Source organism: Herpailurus yagouaroundi, unplaced genomic scaffold, assembly GCF_014898765.1.
Source record: "Herpailurus yagouaroundi ecotype Mexico unplaced genomic scaffold, PumYag 187, whole genome shotgun sequence".
NCBI classification, from domain to species: domain Eukaryota; kingdom Metazoa; phylum Chordata; class Mammalia; order Carnivora; family Felidae; genus Herpailurus; species Herpailurus yagouaroundi.
Window position 1 is genome coordinate 5,902,524 of NW_024412418.1, and position 23,403 is coordinate 5,925,926.

Sequence of the window (23,403 nt, forward strand, 5' to 3'; positions counted from 1 at the left end):
AGGGATGAAAAGTACAGTGTAGGGAATATAAATGCTATATGGTGACAGATGGTGACTACACTTATTACAGTGAGCGCTGTGTAACATGTATAATTGTTGGGTCACTGTGCTGTACCCCTGAAACTAATATAATATTATATGTCATCTATACTTCAATGAGAAGAAAAAAATAACTTATGAAATTTCTCTTAATACAGTAAAGCTAAAGAGTTGCCTTACAGTGTATGTAGATAGTTTTATTCCGTAAAAAGAGAGCAAAAGTATTTTTCTGATGCATAAAAAAAACATATTGGTTAACATCAACCTAAAAAGTATCACCCCAAAACTAATATATAGTCATCTTTTCTGAGAACTATCCATCTCGGCCTCTTACTTACATTTTTCACTGTGAAGTCTCTGATGGTCCATTGTGGAAGAACAATTTCTGAGGTCATTGCCACAGTTATGTCCCCATAGTCCTGAGCTTGCTTGGAGGGCCAGTATTCCTCACATTTGGTCTAGAATAAAATTGCATTTAAAAAAAAAAAATTGGGTCACATCGTCTGTCATCACTAAAGCCTCAAAAGGGAGGCCAGATATTGAAAACTGGCATCAGAGGCTAGGAGTTCTGTTTGACTCCCAAAACTGTTTTTTCATTTACAATTATTGCCAACTCTTTTAAAATTGGGAGGTTTGTCATAAAAATGCAGACTTCTGGCTTCTCTTGAGAAATCAGAAGATCTGGCCAACACTGAGCCCCAATTTCTGCATGAAAATGGACTTAGAGCAGAACATTGTCCCTTCTCTGGGGACATAGTGTCAGCCAGTTCCACTTGGCCCCTAGAGCAGCCAGTCCATAACTATTCACTGGACTAAATTCAGACTGACCCATAACCCCTTGCAGCTAGAAGAAACGAGGACTTCGCCCAAGACTTTTAGATCCACGCTAATTATAATACAAATACAGACACCGATAAAGAGAATCAAATCAAATCACTCTGGGCCTTTGATTTTCATAAGTTGGTGGGCAGATGTGAACAGAAATAAAAACCAGGAGGGGCGCCTGGGTGGCTCAGTTGGTTAAGTAGCCGACTTCGGCTCAGGTCATGATCTCTCGGTCCGTGAGTTCGAGCCCCGCATCGGGCTCTGTGCTGACAGCTCAGAGCCTGGAGCCTGTTTCAGATTCTGTGTCTCCCTCTCTCTGACCCTCCCCCGTTCATGCTCTGTCTCTCTCTGTCTCAAAAATAAATAAACGTTAAAAAAAAAAAAAAGAAATAAAAATCAGGAAACATCGGTTCTCCACGAATATCCAAATCCCCAGATTTGGTAAATGATTTCACACACACACACACACACACACACACACACACAGTCTCCCACTCTCTCTCTCCCTCCCCACCCCCTCTGAGAGGCATACTCTACTGCAGGTGGCTTCCAATTATCTAACTTCTGCAGGTGGCTTCTATAATCTAACTCACCTGGGAGGTCTGTTTTGCTTTAAAAACAGATGCCCAGGCCCCACCTCCAGAGCTGCAGACTCTGGTTGGGGACCTGTATTTTCAAGAAGATCCCAGTTTCTAGATCACTGCTCCCAGAAAGAACACACGTCTTGGACACTCAATGACATAGACCTGATGCTCAGCTCAGCCTCTTCCCAGCTGGGTTTCTGTTGCCACCCTGTAGGCAAGTTCTTAAACTCTCTGAGCCTCAGTTTCCCCATCGATACAGTAATTATACAGGAGGGTTGTTATAGGAAAGAAATAACATAAATGGAGTATCTAGTGCAGAAAGCTCACTACCTCCCTTCCCTTTCCATCCAGAGTCAGTAAATCTACTTCCCTCCTGACTTTCGATACACAAGGGCACACCTAGGTTCATTCTCTTCATGTTCTCCATTAATTTAACTATGTCATGTTCATTTGTCTAACAGATATTTAACAGAATGTTCCATGTACCAGGCCTGAGCCTCACAACACCATAAAGTTTATCTGCGTTCACAAACAAAGTTCTTTTGTTTGCACAACAGCCTATTCTCCGGATGCAAGGAGGTGGTGGAACCCAAGCTTCTATATCGCAAGCCCCGTGAAGGTGGGAACCAGTTCTTACCGTGTTTTGTGATCTTTCCCTCCCCCAGCCCCAGCCCCTAGCAGAGCACCTTACACATACTTGGGGCAGGATAAACATTCAAGTTAAATAAAGAACATTTATTTAAGAGGTTTCGGGGCACCTGGGTGGCTCAGTCGGGGAAGCATCCAACTCTTGATTTTGGCTCAGGTCACGATCTCACACTTCATGAGACTGAGCCCCATGTTGGGCTCTGCGCTGACAGCGTGGAGCCTGCTTGGGATTCTCTCTCTCTGCCCTTCCCCTGCTCACACACACTCTCTCTCAAAGTAAATAAACTTAAAAAAAATTTTTTTAAAGGGGCTTCAATGGGTTCCCACAACCACCCAGGGCAGATCCGCTCCAAGTGCGCACTCCAGAGCAGCAGAAGCAGCCGCACCGAGAACTCTCCAAAATGCAGTTCTGGGGATCCCAGCCCAGACTGCCCAAACCAGAAGCTCTGGAGGCAGAACCACCTTCCAGGGGATTCTGATGGACTTTCAGGTCTGAGAAGCACTGGCCTAGGGAGTGAATTCCTATTCCTCAGGTAACAAACCCACAGGAAAACATTCCCAGAGCAATGTTAGGTCCTATTCCTTGGGTACACAATTTCTGAAGTCAGTCTATGTCTTTCAGGTCTTCTTAGATGCATTTATGGAGACATGGGATTTTATTACAAGAAGAAATCTTATCTTTGGTGGAAGCAGCCGGGGGGTTTCAGGCCATCACAGGGGAGAGGGGACTGCTGAGGTTTATCTGGGGAGAAGTCTGAGATTTGGGGTAAAGTAAGGGTTCCAAGGCTAAAAATTGGGTTTGATCACTGAGTTGGTCGAATCTATCATCTCACAGATGAACAAGCTGGATGCTTAGAGACACAGAGCTGAGACAGCCGGAGCCGTTTCTGCTCCGGACTGGGAGCTTTGCGCTGGGCGACCCCAACTCCTGTTCCTTGTAACTCTAGCTGCAGCAGCCTCATGAACAGAGAACACTGATATTCATCCACAAAAGAAGGCAACACTAAAACTCTTCTTTGTTTAAACTGATTTTTAAGCGTTTCTCTTAGAAAAGAAAAATACAGAAAATGAGTTTCTAAGACTAGAGGTGATGTTTGGGGGAGTGTTTTCTTTAAAAAACAAAAATGCTTCTTAAGATATACTTTCACTGGGGCGCCTGGGTGGCTCAGTCGGTTGAGCATCCAACTTCAGCTCAGGTTCATGATCTCATGGTTCGTGAGTTCGAGCCCCGTGGTAGGCTCTGTGCTGACAACTCAGAGCCCGGACCCTGCGTCAGATTCTGTGTCTCCCTCTCTCTCTGCCCCTGCCCCGCTCGTGCTCTCTCTCTGTCTCAAAAAATAAATAAACATTAAAAAAAATTTTTTTAAGATATCCTTTAACCACAGCCAAAATGAATTAATTAATTTAATTTAATAATTTAAATCAAAGATACTTACCCTTCCCTGTTCGACGCATTTGGTCAACATAACGATGGCATATACATTTTTCTCCCAAACCATACGCCAAAAATCTTTCAGAGTGTTGGGTAAAGGCCCTTGGGTGGCAATAAATTCTTTCTTGGAATGGTAGCCCTAAAACACGGAAAGTGACAGAAATTCAGCGTCAGAGAAACAAAGAGGAGCCCTGAAGATTTCATCCTTACAAGCCGTGCCATGGGAACGTCCCCCCACTTACAGGCATGTAGTTGGCATTGATGTAGTCGTCAGTTGAATGGGCCTGGACAGAAAGCTTGACACGGGAAATATCATCTATGACATTAAGAGAAAAAAAGGTCCCCATTAGAAGCAAATGTTTGAGGAGAATCACATATAAGAGAGACAAGTACAAAATGGCAACACATTGTGAGGGTGTGCTGCGTGGCACTTTACAGAAAATGAGATGACCTTAATTGGACCCTCACAGTCAGCCTATGTGACCGGCACAGAGAAGTTAGGCAACTACCCGGCAAAGCTAGTAACTGGCAGAACCAGGGTTCGAACTCAGGCAGCCTGACGCTGGGGTGCAAGCTCCTAACCACACCAGACCACCTTCTGAAACAACACAAACCTACTACTATTAACATCCTTGGGTGTGTGCCGTGAGCCAGGGAGTGCACTGAGCAATCTTATTTATTCCTCAAAACCACCCTACCGGCCTGTGTGCCCATTTTACAAACGAGGAAACTGAGGGTCAGGAAGATTAAGTGACTTCTCCCAGCACTGATGTCCGGTCAAGGGCAGTCAGAATTCAACTCTAGTGCCCTTTCCACCATGGCAGGGTAAACACCCAAATTTGCATACTTTATTTCCATAGAAATGTTATTACGACAAGACAGTACCAAATTCCAGAATAAAAATGTGTAAGACTATTATAGGCGGAAAGATCTAAAACACAAAAATTCTCATGTTTTCTAAATACTATCATCTCAAAACCACACAAACGTGTCCAACTCAAGAAATGAAATAATAACTTGAGAATTTCAAATGTCAGGAAGAATAATCAGCAGCACCACGTGTTTCCCTGTCTTTGACTATATACCATCTCGTCCTCCTCTTGGACAAAACAATATGACAGTTCCAAGCTCGGTTACCAACATGACTCGTAGTCTAGAACTTTCCCAATAAAAACAGTACCCGAGGGACACCTGGGTAGCTCAGTCGATTACACGTCCAACTTCAGCTCAAGTCATGACCTCGCAGTTCGTGAGTTCCAGCCCCGTGTCGGGCTCTGTGCTGACAGCTCAGAGCCTAGAGCTGCTTCAGATTCTGTGTCTCCCCCTCTCTCTCTGCCGCTCCCCCACTCTCACACTGTCTCTCTTTCTCAAAAAATAAATAATAAACGTTAAAAAAAAATTAAAAAAAAAAACAAAACAGTACCCGAACTCTGGATCTGAAAACCTCTGCAGCAACTGTAAGATCAGGCCAGTGATCCTGGGTTAACCCTAGAAGGGCAGGATGGGGGCGTATCCCACTAGCCTGATTTTCAAAACATTTTTCCTGGAACAAGGTTCAATGCCTGCTGTCAATACAAAGGGGATGGGGGGGGGGGGGGGGGGGGGGGAGGGGGCACAGGGAGGAGATGAAGAGAAAGCACACAAGCTAAAAAATCCTGAATCTAAACAGAAGTTAATGTTTTAGGCCAGGAAAGAAAAACACAGCCTCAAATATAAAACGACAATGTCTCTAGGGGCGCCTGGGTGGCGCAGTCGGTTAAGCGTCCGACTTCAGCCAGGTCACGATCTCGCGGTCCGGGAGTTCGAGCCCCGCGTCAGGCTCTGGGCTGATGGCTCGGAGCCTGGAGCCTGTTTCCGATTCTGTGTCTCCCTCTCTCTCTGCTCCTCCCCCGTTCATGCTCTGTCTCTCTCTGTCCCAAAAATAAAAAAAATAAAAAAATAAAAAAATAAAAAAAACGACAATGTCTCTAAATGTCCTGATGTAAAAAGTATCAGCAGAACCTAGAAATTACGCCTAAATCAGAACACAGCTGCAATCGACTGATACGTCTTTGTACCGTAATTCTCATTCGAAAGAAAGACCACAAAGAACTTTTCTGTGGAGGAAGGTTCACATTTCATCTGAATGGATGATGTAACAAATAATTCTTATTTTAAACCCAATTTGTCGTTAGCCCCATGCATTCGGCAGATATTGTTAATTCTCAAAATGTGAATCCAGATACAATTCATAATTAGCAGTGGGATGCATTCAGCCAACCAGAGATGTATCCGGACAAGCAGAAAGCATTACTCCCTGCCTGTTCTCCTCTTACCCACTTCCTTTCTAGAACTATGTTAGCTGAAATAAAGGGGCTTTGAGATAGAGGGGATAAGAGCACAGACTCTAACCCTTACCCTGAAAGAAATGACAGACCTAATCCAGAGCCGGGCCTGCCTGCCACGGGCCTCTGTGTGACTTGGGACAAATCACCTAGCTACGCTGTGCCTCGTTTCCTCATCTGCAAAATGAATATGCTACCACCTACCGCATAAGGTTCTCATGAGGCCTGGATGCAAAGGAATATGCCTAAATACAAGGCTAAATTAGCACACCGCAGGTGACTCCTGAATAATTGTGGAGGTGGTTAGTAACTATCTTGACCCCACTTCCCTCCACTGTGAGAGGGGCGATGGCCAGGGACAGACAAAAGGGAAGATCTTGTGGAAAAAACAACTCACACGGCAGAACGTTATTATAGCGATTCTTTCCTCTGTTCTCAGCCAGTTCCGCTGTATATTTAGGTAGACTAATTCCAACAAGCTTCAGATCCTGAAAACAAAACAAATGAGTCGTCCATTTAGTTAGTGTCCAGATATTATTTATACTGAGCATCGCGTAGGACAAAGTGTGAAGGCAGAGGTGTTTTGAGTTAAAGGTATGTTGGAGTTCTAACCCTCAAGGACCGGGGAATGCAGCCGTATTTGTCATCAAAATAAGATGAGGTCATAGTGGATTAGGGACGGGGAGCCTTAATCCAACAGGACTGACGCCTTTACAGAAGAAGAAGCGCTGAGATAGACACTCAAGGGGAGGCGGCCATGCTGAGGTGAAGGCAGGCACAGGACTTAGGTTGTTACAAGCTGGCTGAAGCCAGGCAGGAGCTTCTTTTAGAGGCTTCGGAGGCACCACAGCCCTAGCAACAGCTTGATTTAGGTCCACTGGCCTCCAGAACTGTGAGAGAAGGATTTGCTGTTGTTCTAGTGCTTTGTGACCACAGCCCTTGGAAACTAATGCAGAGGTTAAAATAAAAGAAAAAGGATAATCCTTGCCTTCCAGGTGCTTACACCCCGGGAGAGAGGCACAGGCAGAAATAACTAACGTCAGGGTGCCTGGGGGTCTCAGTCAGTTAAGCATCTGACTTCGGCCAGGCCATGATCTCGTGGTTCGTGAGTTCCAGCTCCCCATCAGGCTCAGTACTGACAGCTCAGGGCCTGGAGCCTGCTTCTGATTCTGGGTCTCCCTCTCTCTCTGCCCCTCCCCCCACTCATGCTGTCTCTCTGTCTCTCTGTGTCTCTCTCTCTCTCTCTCTCTCTCTCTCTCTCTCCCTCTTAAAAGTAAATAAACATTGGGGCGCCTGGGTGGCTCAGTCGGTTGAGCGTCCGACTTCGGCTCAGGTCACAATCTCGCGGTTCGTGAGTTCCAGCTCCCCATCAGGCTCAGTGCTGACAGCTCAGGGCCTGGAGCCTGCTTCTGATTCTGGGTCTCCCTCTCTCTCTGCCCCTCCCCTGTTCATGCTCTGTCTCTCTCTGTCCCAAAAATAAATAAACGTTAAAAAAAATTTTTTTTTTAAAGTAAATAAACATTAAATTTTTTTTTTTAATTTAGAAATAACTGATGTTACAACGAGGCAGAATTAAATAAACACCACATGTCACAGATGAAACAGGTAGAAAGAGAATTTAAGTCCTCCTGGGCTGTGCTTTGAGTTGCACAGTAGGTTCAATGGCAGGCCCAAAAAAGCCAGGCCCCCTTCCTAACTCCTACAACCTGTGGATGTGACCTTATTTTGGAAAAGAGTCTTTGCAGATGTATTTAGGTTGACAACCTTGAGGTGAGATCATCTTGGATTATGTGGGTGGGTCTTAAATCCAATAAGTGTCCTTATACAAAAGACACCCAGAGGGGAACTATGGGGAGGGGGAGGAGGAGACCATAGAGAGTGGAGTGACTGGGCCCTAAGCCACGGAACGCGTGGAGCCACCCGAATCAGAAAAGGCAAGCAAGAGGTTCTCCCCCAGATATTTGGAGGAACCACTGCCTTGCTGACACCTTGACTTTGGACTTACTATAGCCTCCAGAACTGCAAGAGAATAAATTTCTGTTGTTTCAAGCCACCAGTTTGTGGTGATTTGTTATTGCAGCCACAGGAAACCAATGCAAAGAGGGAGTAGACTCAATAAAGGCAGAGACCACAGCAGGGCCGCCCAGGGAGGGCGAGTGTGCTCGGCCAAGCTCCTGTGGGGGGTAGAGCACATGGGGACTGACAGGCAGAAACTCTTTCCGCAGGACTTCACAGAATGCTCCGGAATCAATGTCGGCCACACAGCCGTCAAGCCCCAGCCCGGAAATGCCAGCCAGAACAGCTTCCTAATTATCCCAGTTAACAGCCCTCAGACTTGAACTTGAACGCCTAGTTTCTCTACCTTTCGCTCTCTCTCCCTCTCCGCATAATCTTCATTTATCAACAAGACTGAACACACAAACCACTAGAAGCGAGGGTACACCTAAGTGCTTGCAGCCCACAGGGCCACTAGGACCCCTGAGGTCTACCTGACAGAGTTACTCTCCCCTCTAAGAGGGCCGCCTCTTATCCAGCGCTCCCCCACGCAATAAAAACAGGCGGTTTTCCAACTTGCAGGAGAAACATAAAGCAATTAAGAATACATTATTTACAACCACGTACTTCATATTCTTCTGCAAACCCACAGTTGGAGTCCGCTTGTTGTTTCTTAAAGTAGGCTTCAAAATTCTCCACTTTGATTAACTTGGATCTAAGAAAATAAAAACAGCTTATGAGGACTTTTTTTTACATCCAGTGAAGTTCATGCTCAAAACAGAAAAAGACAAGTTATTTAAAAATTAAAGAGGCTACTCACTTTTTAGGTCTTCATCATAGAAAGGGAAAGAAAAGAATAAGAATTAGAAACACCGACTGGATCATGACTCTAGAAATGATAGTAAACGTCTTCCCAAAGGAACAAAAACCAGAGTAAAATGGGGGGAGGGCGCGTCAATAGAATGTTATTTACAAAACAATGAAATGTGTGAATCAGGAAATCTCCCTTCTAGAGCCTGTCCTGTAACTGATGGGCTTTGTGACTTTACACAAGGTCTCCTACCTATTGATAACCGGTTTATTTGTTCTCAAAAATCACAAAATATGAGGGGCACCTGGGTGGCTCAGTCGGTTAAGGGTCTGACTCTTGATTTCGGCTCAGGTCATGATCTCAAGGTTGTGAGATAGAGTCCTGGCATCAGGCTCCGCTCTAGGCATGAGCCTGCTTAAGACATTCCCTCCCTCCCTCTCTCTCCCTCTCTCTCTCTCTCTCTCTTCCTCCCTCCCTTCCTCTCTCTCTGCCCCTCCCCCCACCCTCACTCATGCTCTCAAAAAAAACAAAAAATCAGAAAATACATATTTAGTAGAATATGGAAGTAAGGTTCTACTTTGCCATAGTAGAACACAGCAAGGAAGCAGGCAGCTTCAGGAGACTAATAAACAGAGAGTCCTTGCAGAAAAACAAAGTTAGCAAGAATTCCTGCATGATCAAGGCCAAATGTGTCAATCAGGAAAAATGACAGCAAGTTCCATCAAAAAGTCACTAGAGGGGCACCGGGGTGGCTCAGTCGGTTAAGCATCCAACTCCTGGTTTCAAATCAGGTCATGATCTCACAGTTCATGAGTTCAAGCCCCCCCAACATCGGGCTCCTCTCTGACAGCACAGAACCTGCCTGACATTCTCTATCACTCTTTCTCTGCCCCTCCCCCACTCGCCTGCTCTCTCAAAATAAATAAACTTCAAAAAAATGTTTAAACAATAAAAAATAAAGTAAAATAAAAATTCTCAATAACTAACTCCAGAGACTTACTTAATCTGAGAAAAGGATACTTCATTATTCTTTGCTTCTTTCCTGTTTTGAAAGAAACAGAGACCCATTAGACCAAGAAAGAGTAATTCTGTGTTTTTTCCCCTTCAACGTATCTACAAAAGGACTTTTCCCCGGGCATTAGTTCACATATGGCACTAAATCCCATTCACTAATACTAAGCTTCATGGTCTAAGCAGCAAACACTGATTACAGATCTATGAAGTAACTCTCTTTCATACCATCCAAAAGTATGGAAGAATCTTGCTCGGGCAACTTTTAGGAATATCTTTGGGTAAAAATACATTAGCAGCTGACCCTCTGGTAAAGCCAGACTCATTTTTTCATGCTGTTTCTTGAGAAAGGCCTTTCTGATGAGTTAATGAAATAAATCAGAAAATATAGCCACTGTAGATATGGAGGCGGGGCATCTGGCATTCTCCTGCATTGCTGGCCAAACCCCATACTGGTGTTAAATAATAATAATAATAAAATAAAAAAATAAAAATAACCCTCTGGAGGGCACCCTGGCAGTACGTATCAAAACTGAAAACATGCATCACACCCACTGTCCCAGCAACTGCCCACCTTGGAATTTAGCCTAAGGAAATAATCAGGAATGTGCTCAAAGATTACTGTGGCAAAAACAAAAAACCAAAGAACAAACCTGAAAACATCAGGAAAATTGGTTGAATAATTTCTGTACAATTGAATACTCCGCAGCCACTTAAAATGAAGATTTAAAGCTGTACACAATGTCTTAAATAATAACGCAGACTAGAAAATAATACACATAATAGGATTCCACTTGTGTGTGAGTTTCACTATCCTATCAACATTCAGAGTCGTTTTGGGCTGTGATTATGAATCATCCAGTGTCTTTGCTCTTCTGTATTTGTTTTTTTGGGGGGCCACAAGCATGTATAACTTTTATTTTAACAAGAAACAATAAAGCTGCTTTGACCCCTCCCTCAGAAGATGTTTTTTTTACTCTGCCTGTCAGCCCTACAGGGCAAGATGGCGGCAGAGGGACCGGGCACAGTTACATCAAGGAACTCTGAGCCAGGATGAAATTCTCCAACTGGCAGCAGTTGACAACCAGGAATGAATCCCAGCTGATACGCAGGCTTCAACGGCCACACGGTTAGACAGGAGACTGAGCAATGAAGTGCAAACACCAAGTTCAAGTTCATTTCCACGCTTCCCACACTCAGCTTGTGCCTCCTTGCAAGGCGGCTTTCAAGACCTTCCTCCTAGAGCCCCGGTGAGTATGAGATTTGACAGAAGACACAAATCCAGGTGCAGAGTGAGCTAGCAAAACAGAGCTGCGATTTTTTTTTTTACTATTTAACTACCTCGAAGGGTAGTTGTACAGATAACAATAGTAGCATACAGGGTCCAAGGCACTGTTGAAGCGTTGTATTTATTTTACGCTCCCCCTGTCACAAGTTAGGTCCCGTTATTATCCCTACATCACAGACTATGTGGACATTACAGCGAAGCTCCCTAACCACTAGTCAGTCAGAGCATGTGTTCAAACTTAGCTAACTCTCGAATGAAATCTCTTGGGGCTCCCGGGCGACTCGGTCGGTTAGGCGTCCGACTCTTGGGTTCGGCTCAGGTTATGAACTCACGGTTCGTGAGTTCAAGCCCCGCATCGGGCTCCGCAGTGACAGCATGGAGCCTGCCTGGGATTCTTTCTCTGCCCTTCCTCCACTCTCTCTGTCTCTCAAAATAAATAAACTTAAAAAAAATTTTTTTAATGAAATCTCTTAACACCTCAACACTGACTTGTGGACCAGAGGGCACTGTTCGAAAGGAGCACTGCACACTGCAGCGTTTGCCCCGACCTGATGCCGTAGGGGCTGAGACGAAGTACAACTGGCCGGATAGTGAAGAGCCTGGGTGACGGGGACATGGGAACTCGTAACACGAGTCCTTCCAAATGTGAGAATGTCTGAAATTTTCCAGAGTAAAAAGCTCCTTTAAAAACTAGGGTATTATCGGGGCGCCTGGGTGGCTCAGTCAGTTAAGCATCCGACTTTGGCTCAGGTCATGATCTCGCAGTCTGTGGGTTCGAGCCCCACATCAGGCTCTGTGCTGACAGCTTAGAGCGTGGAGCCTGCTTCAGATTCTGGGTCTCCCTCTCTCTCTGCTCCTCTCCTGCTCATGCTCTGTCTCTCTCTCTCTCTTCCTCTCAAAAATAAAAATAAAACATAGAAAAAAAGTTTTTAATTTAAAAAATAAAAAGTAGGGTATTATCAGGGTGCCTAGGTGGCTCAAAGTCAGTTAAGCATCCAACTTCAGTTCAGTTCATGATCTCACGGTCATGAGTTCCAGCCCCACTTCGGGCTCTGTGCTGACAGCTCAGAGCCTGGAGCCTGCTTTAGATTCTGGGTCTCCCTCTCTCTGCCCCTCCCCCGTTCATGCTCGGTCTCTCTCTCCTCTCTCAAAAATAAAAAAACATTAAAAAAAAAAGTAGGGTATTATTAACATGAGCAACAGTCACCTTTTCTTCCTCCAGAAGATGAAGCCTCCCACAGCCACAATTACCAGCGCACCAAAGATACACCCAAAAACTGCTCCACAGATGACACCTGAGAAAAGTCCAAATGGAAAGCACTTCAGAAGATGTTCATGAACAACCGACCCAGGGTCCTCAAACCAGAGTATGACTGTGTGTGTGTGTGTGTGTGTGTGTGTGTGTGTGTGTGTGTTAAACGCCTTTGGACATAAAGTTAGCCTGGGCATTTGGGATCCGGGTTCTCTATCCCCAGTCCACCATAACAGGCTGGTCTTGAGAAAATCAGTGCTCCTCTCTTCTGAGTATCCTCAACTGCAAACTTAAAGAACTGGGCCATCTGTGATTTTCAAGTTGTTCTTACCGCTGATGCCTTTCTTCACATGAAATTGCATGCAGCAGCCCAATATATAAAATAGAAAACCAGGGGTGCCTGGGTGGCTCAATCGGTTGAGCAGCCGACTTCGGCTCAGGTCATGATCTCACGGTCCGTGAGTTCAAGCCCTGCGTCGGGCTCTGTGCTGACAGCTCAGAGCCTGGAGCCTGTTTCAGATTCTGTGTCTCCCTCTCTCTGACCCTCCCCCATTCATGCTCTGTCTCTCTCTGTCTCAAAAATTAATAAACGTTAAAAAAAAATTTATAAAAAAAAAGATAAAATAAAACAAAATAAAATAAAATAAAATAAAATAAAATAAAATAAAATAAAATAAAAAACCAGGGGGTGCCTGGGTGGCTCAGTCGGTTGAGCATCTGATTTCGGCTCAGCTCAGGATCTCACGGTTCATGAGTTTGAACCCCGCATCGGACCCTTTGCTGTCAGCACAGAGCCTGCTTGAGATACTCTGTCCCCGCTCCTGACCCTTCCCCCGTTTGTGCTCGCTCTCTCTCTAAAATAAACATTTGGGGTGCCTGGGTGGCTCGGTCAGTTAAGCGTCCGACTTCAGCTCAGGTCATGATCTTGGGGTTCAAGCCCCACGTCGGCTTCTGTGCTAACCGCTCAGAGCCTGGATTTCGCTTTGAATTCTGTGCCTCCCTCTCTCTCTGTTCCTCCCCCACTCACACTCTGCCTCACTGTCTCTCTCTCTCAAAAATAAATAAAGAATAAAAAAAATTTTTTTAACAGTAAATAAATAAACCATTTAAAAAATAAATAAATAAAATAGAAAGCCAGGCAGAAACGCTCTCGTGGAGGTCAGGTGGCAGCAGACAGGATCTCCGGACTGGCTCTTGTTTGGTGGAGTGACCAGTGTTTAAAGACTACGAGCCAAGGGGCACCTGGGTGGCTCAGTAGGTTAAGCATCCGACTTTGACTCAGGTCACGATCTCGCGGTCCGTGAGTTCGAGCCCCGCATTGGGCTCTGAGCTGATGGCTCGGAGCCTGGAGCCTGCTTCCGATTCTGTGTCTCCCTCTCTCTCTGCCCCTCCCCCATTCATGCTCTGTCTCTCTCCGTCTCAAAAATAAATAAATGTTAAAAAAAATTTAAAAATAAATACATAAATAAAATAAAATAAAGACTACAAGTCAAAATGTTCCACATGGTTCCCGCCACCTCTGACGTTGTGAGACTAACACCCACGTGTGAGCGGAAATACTGACCGCTCTGTACTCATGGGACATAACACCCTTTTTTTATTGGGGAAGGCTACAGGGACTCCCTGCACTTTGCTTCTGGGACTTCTTTCCCAAAGCCAACAACTATCGAGTACAAAAACCAGACCAACTAACAAACCAGTTAGTCACGTTATCTCTGGCCTGAAGGCAGAGTATGTACCCCGCTTGGGTCCTTGAAGCTCCTAAATGATTCTGTGTGACAAAAGACGGCTGTGCTTGACAAGGAGTCTGAGGGAAGACTGTCAGGCCTGCCTCTGAGCCACTGTGTAACTTTGGGCAAGTCATTGCCCCTCTCTGGGCCTTTAACAGCCTCATTTCTAAAAGAGGAACGGGACAAGACGATTTCTGTGGCTCCTTCCAACCCTCACATTCGAAGGCTCTATGTACCGAAAGTGAAATTGTGTGCCTGGCACATGGTCACACAAATAACCACACTGACAACAAAGGCCTATGCAGTGTTTGCAGAGTGAAGTGTAGCTGGCCCTCGGAGAAGGGAGAGTGTGGGGTGGGGGCTCGTGGGGACCTCAGTCGAGGGAACAGACATGGGTCCTGGTGACATCTCAACTTCTAGGAGGAGAGCCCAGCCCTCCCAGGCGGCCAAGACCTGCTTCCTGGAGCCACGTGAATATGAGAATTGATGGAAGACACAAATCCAGGCTTCCTGTGGACACCAGAAGCAAAAACCCACTGAAATGTTAACAGCACCGCTGTTCTTTCTCTACCTGGATCCTGGGGCAAGAAAACAGCATCCGAATAGTGACTGAAGGACACATAGCTCTCGGGCCCATCTATGAGTCCGTCATTGTGAGGGTTAAAGGTGATGTTGGTGAAGCCGGCCACACAAGCCCTGTAGGATGACAAGAAGGAAAGAGGCTGCTGAGACACGGCCACCACCCCAGGCACGTAGGGCTTTGCGCTCGGGAGGCTCAGCCCCAAAGGGCAAGAACCACCAGGCATTACCGATAGGAGCCCAGGGGTTCCAGCTTGCCGTTGTAATAGCCGTGCGTGGTCGACTCGTTTCCAACGTCAATTTCGTATTTCAAGACTTCAGACAAGTCCTGAGAACGTCTCTTTTCTTCTGTTGTTATGAGGTATGTCACGTAAGTATTTGAGGCCCCCTTTTTGAAATCTTCATATGTATATCTCAAAACATCTGCAGATGGGCGAACAGCTAAGAAAGACACACAGAAGGAAAGTCCTGAGAAAGGGATTCCAGACAAAGGTTTACGTCTCGCCCATGTCTACATAATGACATTGACACTGGGTGATAACGATGACAATGATGACAGAGCACAAGGGTGCTCTCGGTCCAGGCTTTACCTCTGTTGAGTTCTAACTGTTTGACTTACATAATCTCTCTGCACTAAACGATAGCAACTAACAAGAGTCTCATCACATATATTGACTAGTCCCATGAAGGCCGGGAAAGCTAGCAGGACCTGGGCCCAAGGCCACACCGCCCACACAGTGGGGTTGATTTCTAACCCAGACCATCAACTTGGAGCGTGTGGTCTCATCCACCACAGGCTGGTACTGGTCATTGTGGTCACTAGGAAATACTGCCTCCTTCATTCAGCGAAGGTATAAGCTTGGATGTTGCTGAAAACCTTTCCAACACAATGACTTGAAACAGACCCCAAACAAAAAGCCAGAGAGACTGAGAGATCTCAGCATTTGTTGCTGAAACTCTGCCGTGCGTTTATGACACCAGCAAAGTCCTTGTCTTTCAGGATCCCCACTCCCCTTGATCTCTACGTCCTCGAGGAGGTGAGGACAGTTATCATGGGCTGAGAGAACGGACAGAGGTGCCCCTGCATGATTCATATTTAAAGAATCAACAAAAACAACAGAACTGGGTCCTGAAAGCCCAGCCTTGTGCAAAGCACCCACACACAGCTAACAAAGACACCCTCTAGTCGTGCCCTCCTTCCCACCAAAGAACGTAAAGGAGCCCTGTCAGGAAAGGGGGCTTGGGGGCCTCGTCCACTCTCGGCTGTGAGGATGGCTCTTTGCAAGTTCCCACCACAAATGCAAATCACTTTCTGTTTTCCTTCAAGAGACCGCCCCCCTTTGAGTAGGGGGGGGGGGGGGGCGGGGTGTGGGTATGTGAGTGTGTGGGTGAGTGAGGGAAAGAGACAGAGTTGCTTAAGACTAATATTCTGCCACCTCGAGGACCCTGTGTTGTAAAAGAGAAGAAAAACCTAGATCAGAGGTCAGCAAGGTAGGATCCACAGGCCAAACCCAGCCAGCCACCCCTTCCGGTAGACAACATTTTATGGGAACAGCCGCACTCATTCTTCACACATCTTCCGCGGTGGCTCTTGTGCCACAACAGCAGAGTCAGGTGGCTCCAACAGAGACTGCATGGCCTGCAAAGCTTAAACTCTTTGCAATCCAGCTTTTTACAGAAGGTCTGTCAATCCTGACCTAGACCGTCGGGCAAATAGCTCACCCACCCGCTTCTCAGTGCCAAAGCGTGGGCTACAGTGTAAAAACAGACACGTATTTGTAGCTCTAATGTGCCTCAGTGGGCACAGGAATGGCACCCGGTCACGACACAGCTCACTGGCTGTTTAACCCGTAACTGACCCCTCCTTACCGTCCCCAGTGGTGAGAATGAGCGCATAAGCTTTGATGGGTCCGTGGCTGGCTTCAAACCCACTGAACTCAACTTTTACCGAATTGTGACTGATGGGTGTAATATTCGGGGATCCGTCTGGAGAAGGGGGATCTGAAACAGAACGAAACAAAACATGATCACCCACCATTTAAAATCAAAGAAGAGGGGTGCCTGGGTGGGTCAGTTGGTTAAGCATCTGACTTCGGCTCAGGTCATGAACTCGTGGTTCATGGGTTCGAGCCCCGCATCGGGCTCTGTGCTGACAGCCTGGAGCCTGCTTCGGATTCTGTGTCTCCCTCTCTCTCTGCCCCTCCCCTGTTTGTGCTCATTCTCGATCTCTCTCTATCTCTCTCTCTCTCTCTCTCTCTCAAAATAAGAAATATATTAAAAAAAAAAAAAGAAAAAGAACAAAATGATTAAGGAGGCATTTGCTACCATACCCTCAAGTCCTGCCCTTGCTGTGGGAGTGGTGTGCTGGGCTCATCCAGAGCAAGGGGCAGGGAAGGGCAGTGGAAGGCAGAGCTGGCAGATCCCCCAGCTCACAATGGCACCTGCAGCGTGCCCCGCCACATGCCTGGAGAAAGCTCCCAGCAAACTTGCTAGTTGAAAACAACCTCTCTCTCCTATGTTTCCCCAGCCCCTTCTGACCCAGAGGAGGCAGGTGCCGTACCTGAAAAGCAGGGCAGGAGGAGAGCGACAGATAAGAGGCCTGTGTGGCTGGAACTCAAGGAGGGAGCTGTCCGCAGCACCTGCCCACTGCGTGGACACGGCACCAGATGGCTTGGTCGCTGAGGACCATGATGGAACAGAACAGATACCCAGAGGGAAGCAAAGCTGCAATGGAGAGAAGGCACTTTCTCCTGAGACCTGGCTGTGTTCCTGTTCCACATCCTTCACACTGAAGTCCTCATTTTTGCCTGAGTTGGTTTAAAATGCCAACCAGAGAAACCCGACCGATCCTCTTCCTAGAAACCAGAAAAGCGCACACAGGAACGTCCCACGCGTGACCCTCATGATGATGTGCCTCCCCTTTCTGAGCTGAGCTTGTGAGGTCACCCTCCGGATGAACACAAAAGAAGAAAATGCTGAATTAAAGATGATCCTTCTACACACACACACACACACACACACACACACACACACCATACACACATGCACTCTACCTAAATTTGTCTCCCACGTACAGTTTGAGTGTTTTCATTAGTGTGTCAAGATTCCAGGAGGCTGAGAAAGCTGAACAAAAACACCACCGCGAGGCTCCCACACGTGCCGCTGGCCAGCACGGCAGCCGCCAGCCACCCGGAACAGCTGAGCTCCGAAAATATGACCAGCCCAAACTCGGATGAGCCGCACACACGAAACACGGACTGGACGTCAAAGACTTAGCACGAAAAAAGAATGCAAAGTCTCTCATCAGTAATCGACTTCACACAGACCACACAAATTACTTCACCCAGTGAAACGATAATGTTTTCAACATAGTTCAATAAAATGTGATTGAAATCAATGCCAGCTGTTCCTTCTTACCTTTTTTAACGCAGCTCCTAAAAAAGGTTAAATTCTGCAGGAGACTCACATTTTCTACCGGGCCGTGCAGCTCCGAACCAGGCTTCGGCAACCACTCAAGTAACTGACAGCAGTGACCGCTTGGAGGCGCCGTTCCCAGGTCTAATCGTCAACCGCCTGGCCAGACTTCCTAACACAGGCTCCCAGGATTCCCCCCAGCGCTCTGCCTTTGAGCTGCCCAGAGAGGACTAGACTGTGGGTGGCAGGCTAACTCATCTACCTGCAAGACTGGAAACGCTTTCCCTCTCTCTGCTTATGTGAATCCTATGCTCCAGGGGCCCCGTCTGCCTTACTCACTGGTGTCCCTTAACCCCAGGCACACACGGTGCAACTAACAAATGTTGCTTAAAAGACCATCACTTCAATTCCCCCAGATTTACCCATCCCACCAACGCTTCCTACCTCTCCTGGGGAAATTGCAGCTCCGCTCTTCCAGTAAATAAAAGACGTGTTAAATTTGTATATGAAAATTCATCTGAGGAAAGGGAGAGCTACAGAATAAAAAGTAAGAGAATCCCTGGACTAAGTAAGTGGTCATTATCCAACCCTACCATACTGTTCAGGCTCAGAAACTACTTCTGACAAGTTCCTTCTCTTCACCAGGCACTGAGCGTAGCCCTAGAGATACCAAATCAGATGTGGCTGATGTTCCTCAGCAGCTCAAGAGATGACGTGATAAAAGAGAACTACAAAAAGGTTCATTATTTCCATTATGTTCTAGAGTGCTGCAGAAACCCAAAGGAGTGTGACCCAGGGCCACCCTCTACAGTGTGGACTACACAACTCCAAGGAGCCCTGTGCACACTGTAGTCCATATGAATGGTATCCCCTGGAATTGTGTGCTGCACAACCTGAGCAGCCATACATGGCCGCTGTCAAGTGGCCTTCCATACAAATTACCTCATCTAATTTGTTTAACAGTCCTGAAAGCTAGTCTTACTTCCCCTTTTTATAATGAAGAAAAACAAGGCTCATAGGGGTTACGCAGCTTCTCTGAGATCGCACAGCTAGTACAAGGCAGAACTTAGAATCAAACCCAGGTTGGCCTGTCTAAATCCAACACTCTGTCCACAGAACCCCTCCACCACTTTTCAAGTCAGTGTCCCTGTAATAAGAGGCCTTTTTCTCTTACTATGTCAACCACGAATTCTTTGGAAATTGTCCGGAAACATTCTGATACCCTAAAGGAAACACATCCAGGGGTTGAAAAGCACAAAGCAAAACCAACCCGCCAGGCTGATCTAAGACATAACATTGGCAAAGACATGGCGAGCAAGACAGATAAAAACGAAGCAAAGATATAAGAAGCAACTTTCTTCCAAAGAAATAAGAACGATGAGCCTGAAAAGTCTGACTAGGGGGAATCCCCTGTGCAGTGAGTGACCCCCCACTCTCCAAACAGCCAGAGAGCTTATCAATATGGATTCCAGGGAAATAAGAATCTTGACCGAATATATGATAATAGTGAATAAAAGTACCGTTCAATTTTTCAGTGCGATGGTAACGGCAATATGGTTATGTCTGAAAGAAAGGGGAAAGGAGCCCCTATCTTGGAGAAATACTTCTTAAAGTATTTATAAATAAAATTATAGAATGATGAGGACTGGTTTCAAAGTAATCCAATCAGGGAGGAGGGGGGTATAAATGAAAGAAGACTGGTCAAACTCCGACAAATATTTAACTGGGCGATGATGGCTATGTGGGTTTCTTTATGCTTGCCTCTACTTCTGTGTACATTTGAATATTTCTATGAAAATGCTTTTCTCATGTAATATAATAAAGGAACTCACTCCCTAAAAGAAAATGTGGCAGCGAATTATTCTGTAAAGCAAAGGAAACTTTCGGGATTAAAAATGAGTCTCTCTTACCCTGCTCTTCAAGACTTGATTTCTACAGATTTGGGTTAACGGTCTATGCCAGCAGAAACAAATATTTTAGGGGCGCCTGGGTGGCTCAGTCGGTGAAGTGCCCGACTCTTGGTTTCAACTCAGGTCACGATCTCATGGTTTCGTGGATTCGAGCCCTATGTCTGGCTCTGTACTGGTGGGGCGGAGCCTACTTAGGATTCTCTCTCTCCCCCTCTCTGCTTGCCCCTCCCCCTCTCATTCTGTCTCTGTCTCTCAAAATAAATAAATAAAGTTAAAAATATATATATATTTTAGCAGAAATTTCAAAAGAAATACGGATTTCTAGGCCACACGTGCAGACCCGCTGGGTCAGCGTTCTCCAGGGGTGGACCACAAAGCCCACCTGTGATGCCAGTGAGGCAGGTGTTTTGGGTGGGAGGTGCCGTCTTGTTACAGGACAAGGCAGTGATGCTGATGTTGTAGGAGGTAGAAAAATTCAAATATGTGACATTCGTCCAGTACTCTGTGCCGTTCTCCGAGGAGCAGCTCTCCAGGTCTGTCACATTTTTCCAAGCCCCTCTGCTGATCTCCAGCCCGAAGCCTGTGTTGGTGCCGGGAGGGCAGGCCCACTTGAGAATCAAGGTTGGCTCTTTGGGGACCACCTCGCAGCGGAAGGAGGCTACTGGTGCAGGATCTGCAAGGGAAGCACAGCACATCATCAGAGTCCGGGACGGGTGCCTTTGCAAACACCGGCACTTAGAGGACAGTCGAATCCCGGCTCATCTGTGATGAGGAGACAGCCGTGCAGAATGGTAGAGGACGCAGAGGCTGACGTTGAACCAGGCATTACTGAACTGTGTGACCCTGGGCCGGTTACCCAACCGAGCCTCAGCAGCAGGACTGTATGAGGATTCTGTGAAAGTGGCTGTCAATCACCACCCTGGAAGAGAACGGGGCTCTGCGAGAGCTAGCGATATCATAACAGTATGGAGGCAGCAACTCCTTCATTCTGGGGCCCTCCTGACAATCCTTCTGGAAGAGGTAGGGTTAATACTGCCCCACTCTGCCGATGAATCAACTGAGGCTTCGAGAGGTTGCGTAAGTTGCTGAAGATGACCTGGTTGCTAGGCAACAAAGCCAAAACTGGACCCTGGGTTTCCTGAATCCAAGTCCAGGGCATTTTGTATACACACAACATGTGGAATAATCAATAGTAAATGGGATCAGTTTCTTCATCTTTCAAATGGTGTGTTGTCTGTCTCTACCTGTCTGAGGACCAATAGAGTTTTGTTGACGGCCGACCCTAAACTGCTGTAAATAGAGAGCTCTGTACTAAGGTGCTGGGGGCAGAATACTATCACTGCTTCAGTGCTGCAGTATTTTAAGGCAGGAAAAGCATTAATGAACCACCCATTAACAGCTCCCACATGCTCCACCAGAGGCCTGGGAAAGTAACCCGCCCAACACACCGCTACCCCCACAGCCCCTGTTCCAGCCACCCCCAGGCATAAAGCTCGTATGTATTTTTCTCTTGCTCTAGACTGCAATAATTACAGCGAGGGTAAGTCTCGGCAGCAGAAGCCACCCAAATCCCAAAGATCAGCTTCTAGACCAGGTGGACGGGGCCCGAGGAGCAGGGGTGACTCGGAGCTACAGGGATTTCTTTAGCAGCTCCACCTGAAAGGTCAGAGGTCATCAAAGTGCCAGCTCCTACGCTACCAGGGAGGCTGATCCGATGACAGCCCTCGGCTTCCAAATCGGCCTGAACACACCTGAGCAGCTTGGTCTAAGCAAGGAAAGAGGTAGGTACAAAGAGGGGGAAGAATAAGGTGGTGCACGGGCGCCGGGGTGACAAAGGTGCCCCCATCAGACCCGTGAGCCCAAGTACTCACAGCCATCTGTAGGACACTCCCTGGGTTGCTCTCTGAAAGCTCCTTAGGTTAAACACAGGGCTACCTTTCTCTTTATAGCACTTTTTACACTGAGAGATAAGGACTGAGAAAGGCAAAAAGGCTGAGCATCCATTTTAACAATATCCTTTTCAATCTTCTTCAGTGGGAAAGCCAAATCATGAACCACAAGCCTGAATGGCATCCCTCTCCTAGCCCGTCACCTCCCGGGGCCGCACCACCTACCCATCACCCTCTTGCTCCCATTGGTCCACTCCTGCCATCCTGGCCTCCTGCTCTTCCTTCAACACAGCAGGCATACTCCAGCCTCAGGGCCTTTGCACTGGCCTTTCCTCTGCCTATGATGCTCTACACCCTGACAGCCATCTGGCCGGCTCCTTCACTTCCTTCAGGTCTCTGCTCAACAGTCACTTTTTCACTGAGGCCTTCCCAGGGCATCCTACATAAACATCTCCTCTCCCCCTTCTCTGTTCTTTTCCCTCTCCCTAGCAGTAATCATCATCTAATGACTTATTATCTGTCTGTCTTCTCCACCAGAATCGAAGTTCCAGGAAGGCAGAGACTTGGGGGTGTCACTTAACAGCGCCTGGCGTATAGTAAGTGTTGCATAAATATCTGCTGGATGAATAAATGAGGAGGACAAGACAGCCCTACTAAGCTAATGGGCTTTCTGGGAGAGTCCAGGGTCTGTTACCACACACGACCCGAAACCTAATAAACTAAAGCCTGCAGAGGACCCACCTGCAAGGTCAGCACCACACAGGAAAGAGTGCAGGAGGCACCTGAGGCTACTCACCTGTACAGAATGACTGCCTGCCAGATGCCAGTGGCATGGTGACATTTCCCACTTGGGTGAAGATCTCCACTGTGTATGACGAGCCAGGTATTAACTCAGTGACGGTAGCATAGGTGACGCCAATGTCTGTGACTAGTTGTGTTGGTTGGCTGAAATTTCCATCCTTCCCAATATAAAGGTGGTAGGTATACCTGGGAGAAGCTTCATCAAAGTTCTGCCAATTTAAGGTTGCTTCTGTGGTGCTGGTATTTACTTCAATGTTGGCTACATTGCTGGGCCCTTAGTTTAAAAAAAAAAAAAAAAGGCACGGATAAGCCTTGAATTCCAGGACTATTTTATTTACTGCATCTAAAAACAGCCTGGCTCCTGGGTGTCTGGGTAGCTCAGTCGGTTAAGTGTTCGACTTTGGCTCAGGTCAGGATATCACGGTTCGTGGGTTCAAGCCCCACGTCGGGCTCTGTGCTGACAACTTGGAGCCTGGACCCTGCTTCAGATTCTGTGTCTCCCTCTCTCTCTGCCCCTCCCCCACTTGTGCTTGCTCTCTCTCTCTCTCTCTCTCTCTAAAATAAACAATAAAAAAAAAATTTTTTTAACAATTAAAAACAGCCTGGCTCCTTTGAGGAAAGAATAAATAAAGCTAACATTTGCTGACTCAAAATACACAAGGCTTCCCAAAAAGACATTCAGAAAATAATTATACAGATTAAATCTCAAAAGAATTCATTTTCCAGGCTTCTTTTTTAAGTTTATCTGAAATACATTTTCCAGATATAATTTCCTATCTGTTTTGGAAATCTGATTAATGAAAGAGAAAATATATGCGAAAAAGATAATACAAACTACCATCTATCTGTACCATATAGTTAGATCAAACAT

General features: G+C 46.6%; 1 protein-coding gene across 4 annotated transcripts in view; it reads right to left on the reverse strand.

Moving 5' to 3' along the window:
• PTPRJ (protein tyrosine phosphatase receptor type J) overlaps window positions 1–23,403 on the reverse strand; it is a 56,688-nt gene that overhangs the window by 14,411 nt on the left and 18,874 nt on the right. For all 4 annotated transcript variants that reach the window (XM_040495146.1, XM_040495147.1, XM_040495145.1 and 1 more), the window contains 13 exons: window positions 22,528–22,806; window positions 20,225–20,515; window positions 16,388–16,519; window positions 14,749–14,959; window positions 14,511–14,635; window positions 12,165–12,252; window positions 9,659–9,700; window positions 8,668–8,676; window positions 8,475–8,562; window positions 6,250–6,340; window positions 3,771–3,844; window positions 3,533–3,667; window positions 378–497 (listed from right to left, as the gene is read on the reverse strand). In XM_040495146.1, the coding sequence (XP_040351080.1) occupies window positions 378–497; window positions 3,533–3,667; window positions 3,771–3,844; window positions 6,250–6,340; window positions 8,475–8,562; window positions 8,668–8,676; window positions 9,659–9,700; window positions 12,165–12,252; window positions 14,511–14,635; window positions 14,749–14,959; window positions 16,388–16,519; window positions 20,225–20,515; window positions 22,528–22,806 (1,685 nt within the window). The remainder of the gene's footprint in view (window positions 1–377; window positions 498–3,532; window positions 3,668–3,770; window positions 3,845–6,249; window positions 6,341–8,474; window positions 8,563–8,667; window positions 8,677–9,658; window positions 9,701–12,164; window positions 12,253–14,510; window positions 14,636–14,748; window positions 14,960–16,387; window positions 16,520–20,224; window positions 20,516–22,527; window positions 22,807–23,403) is intronic.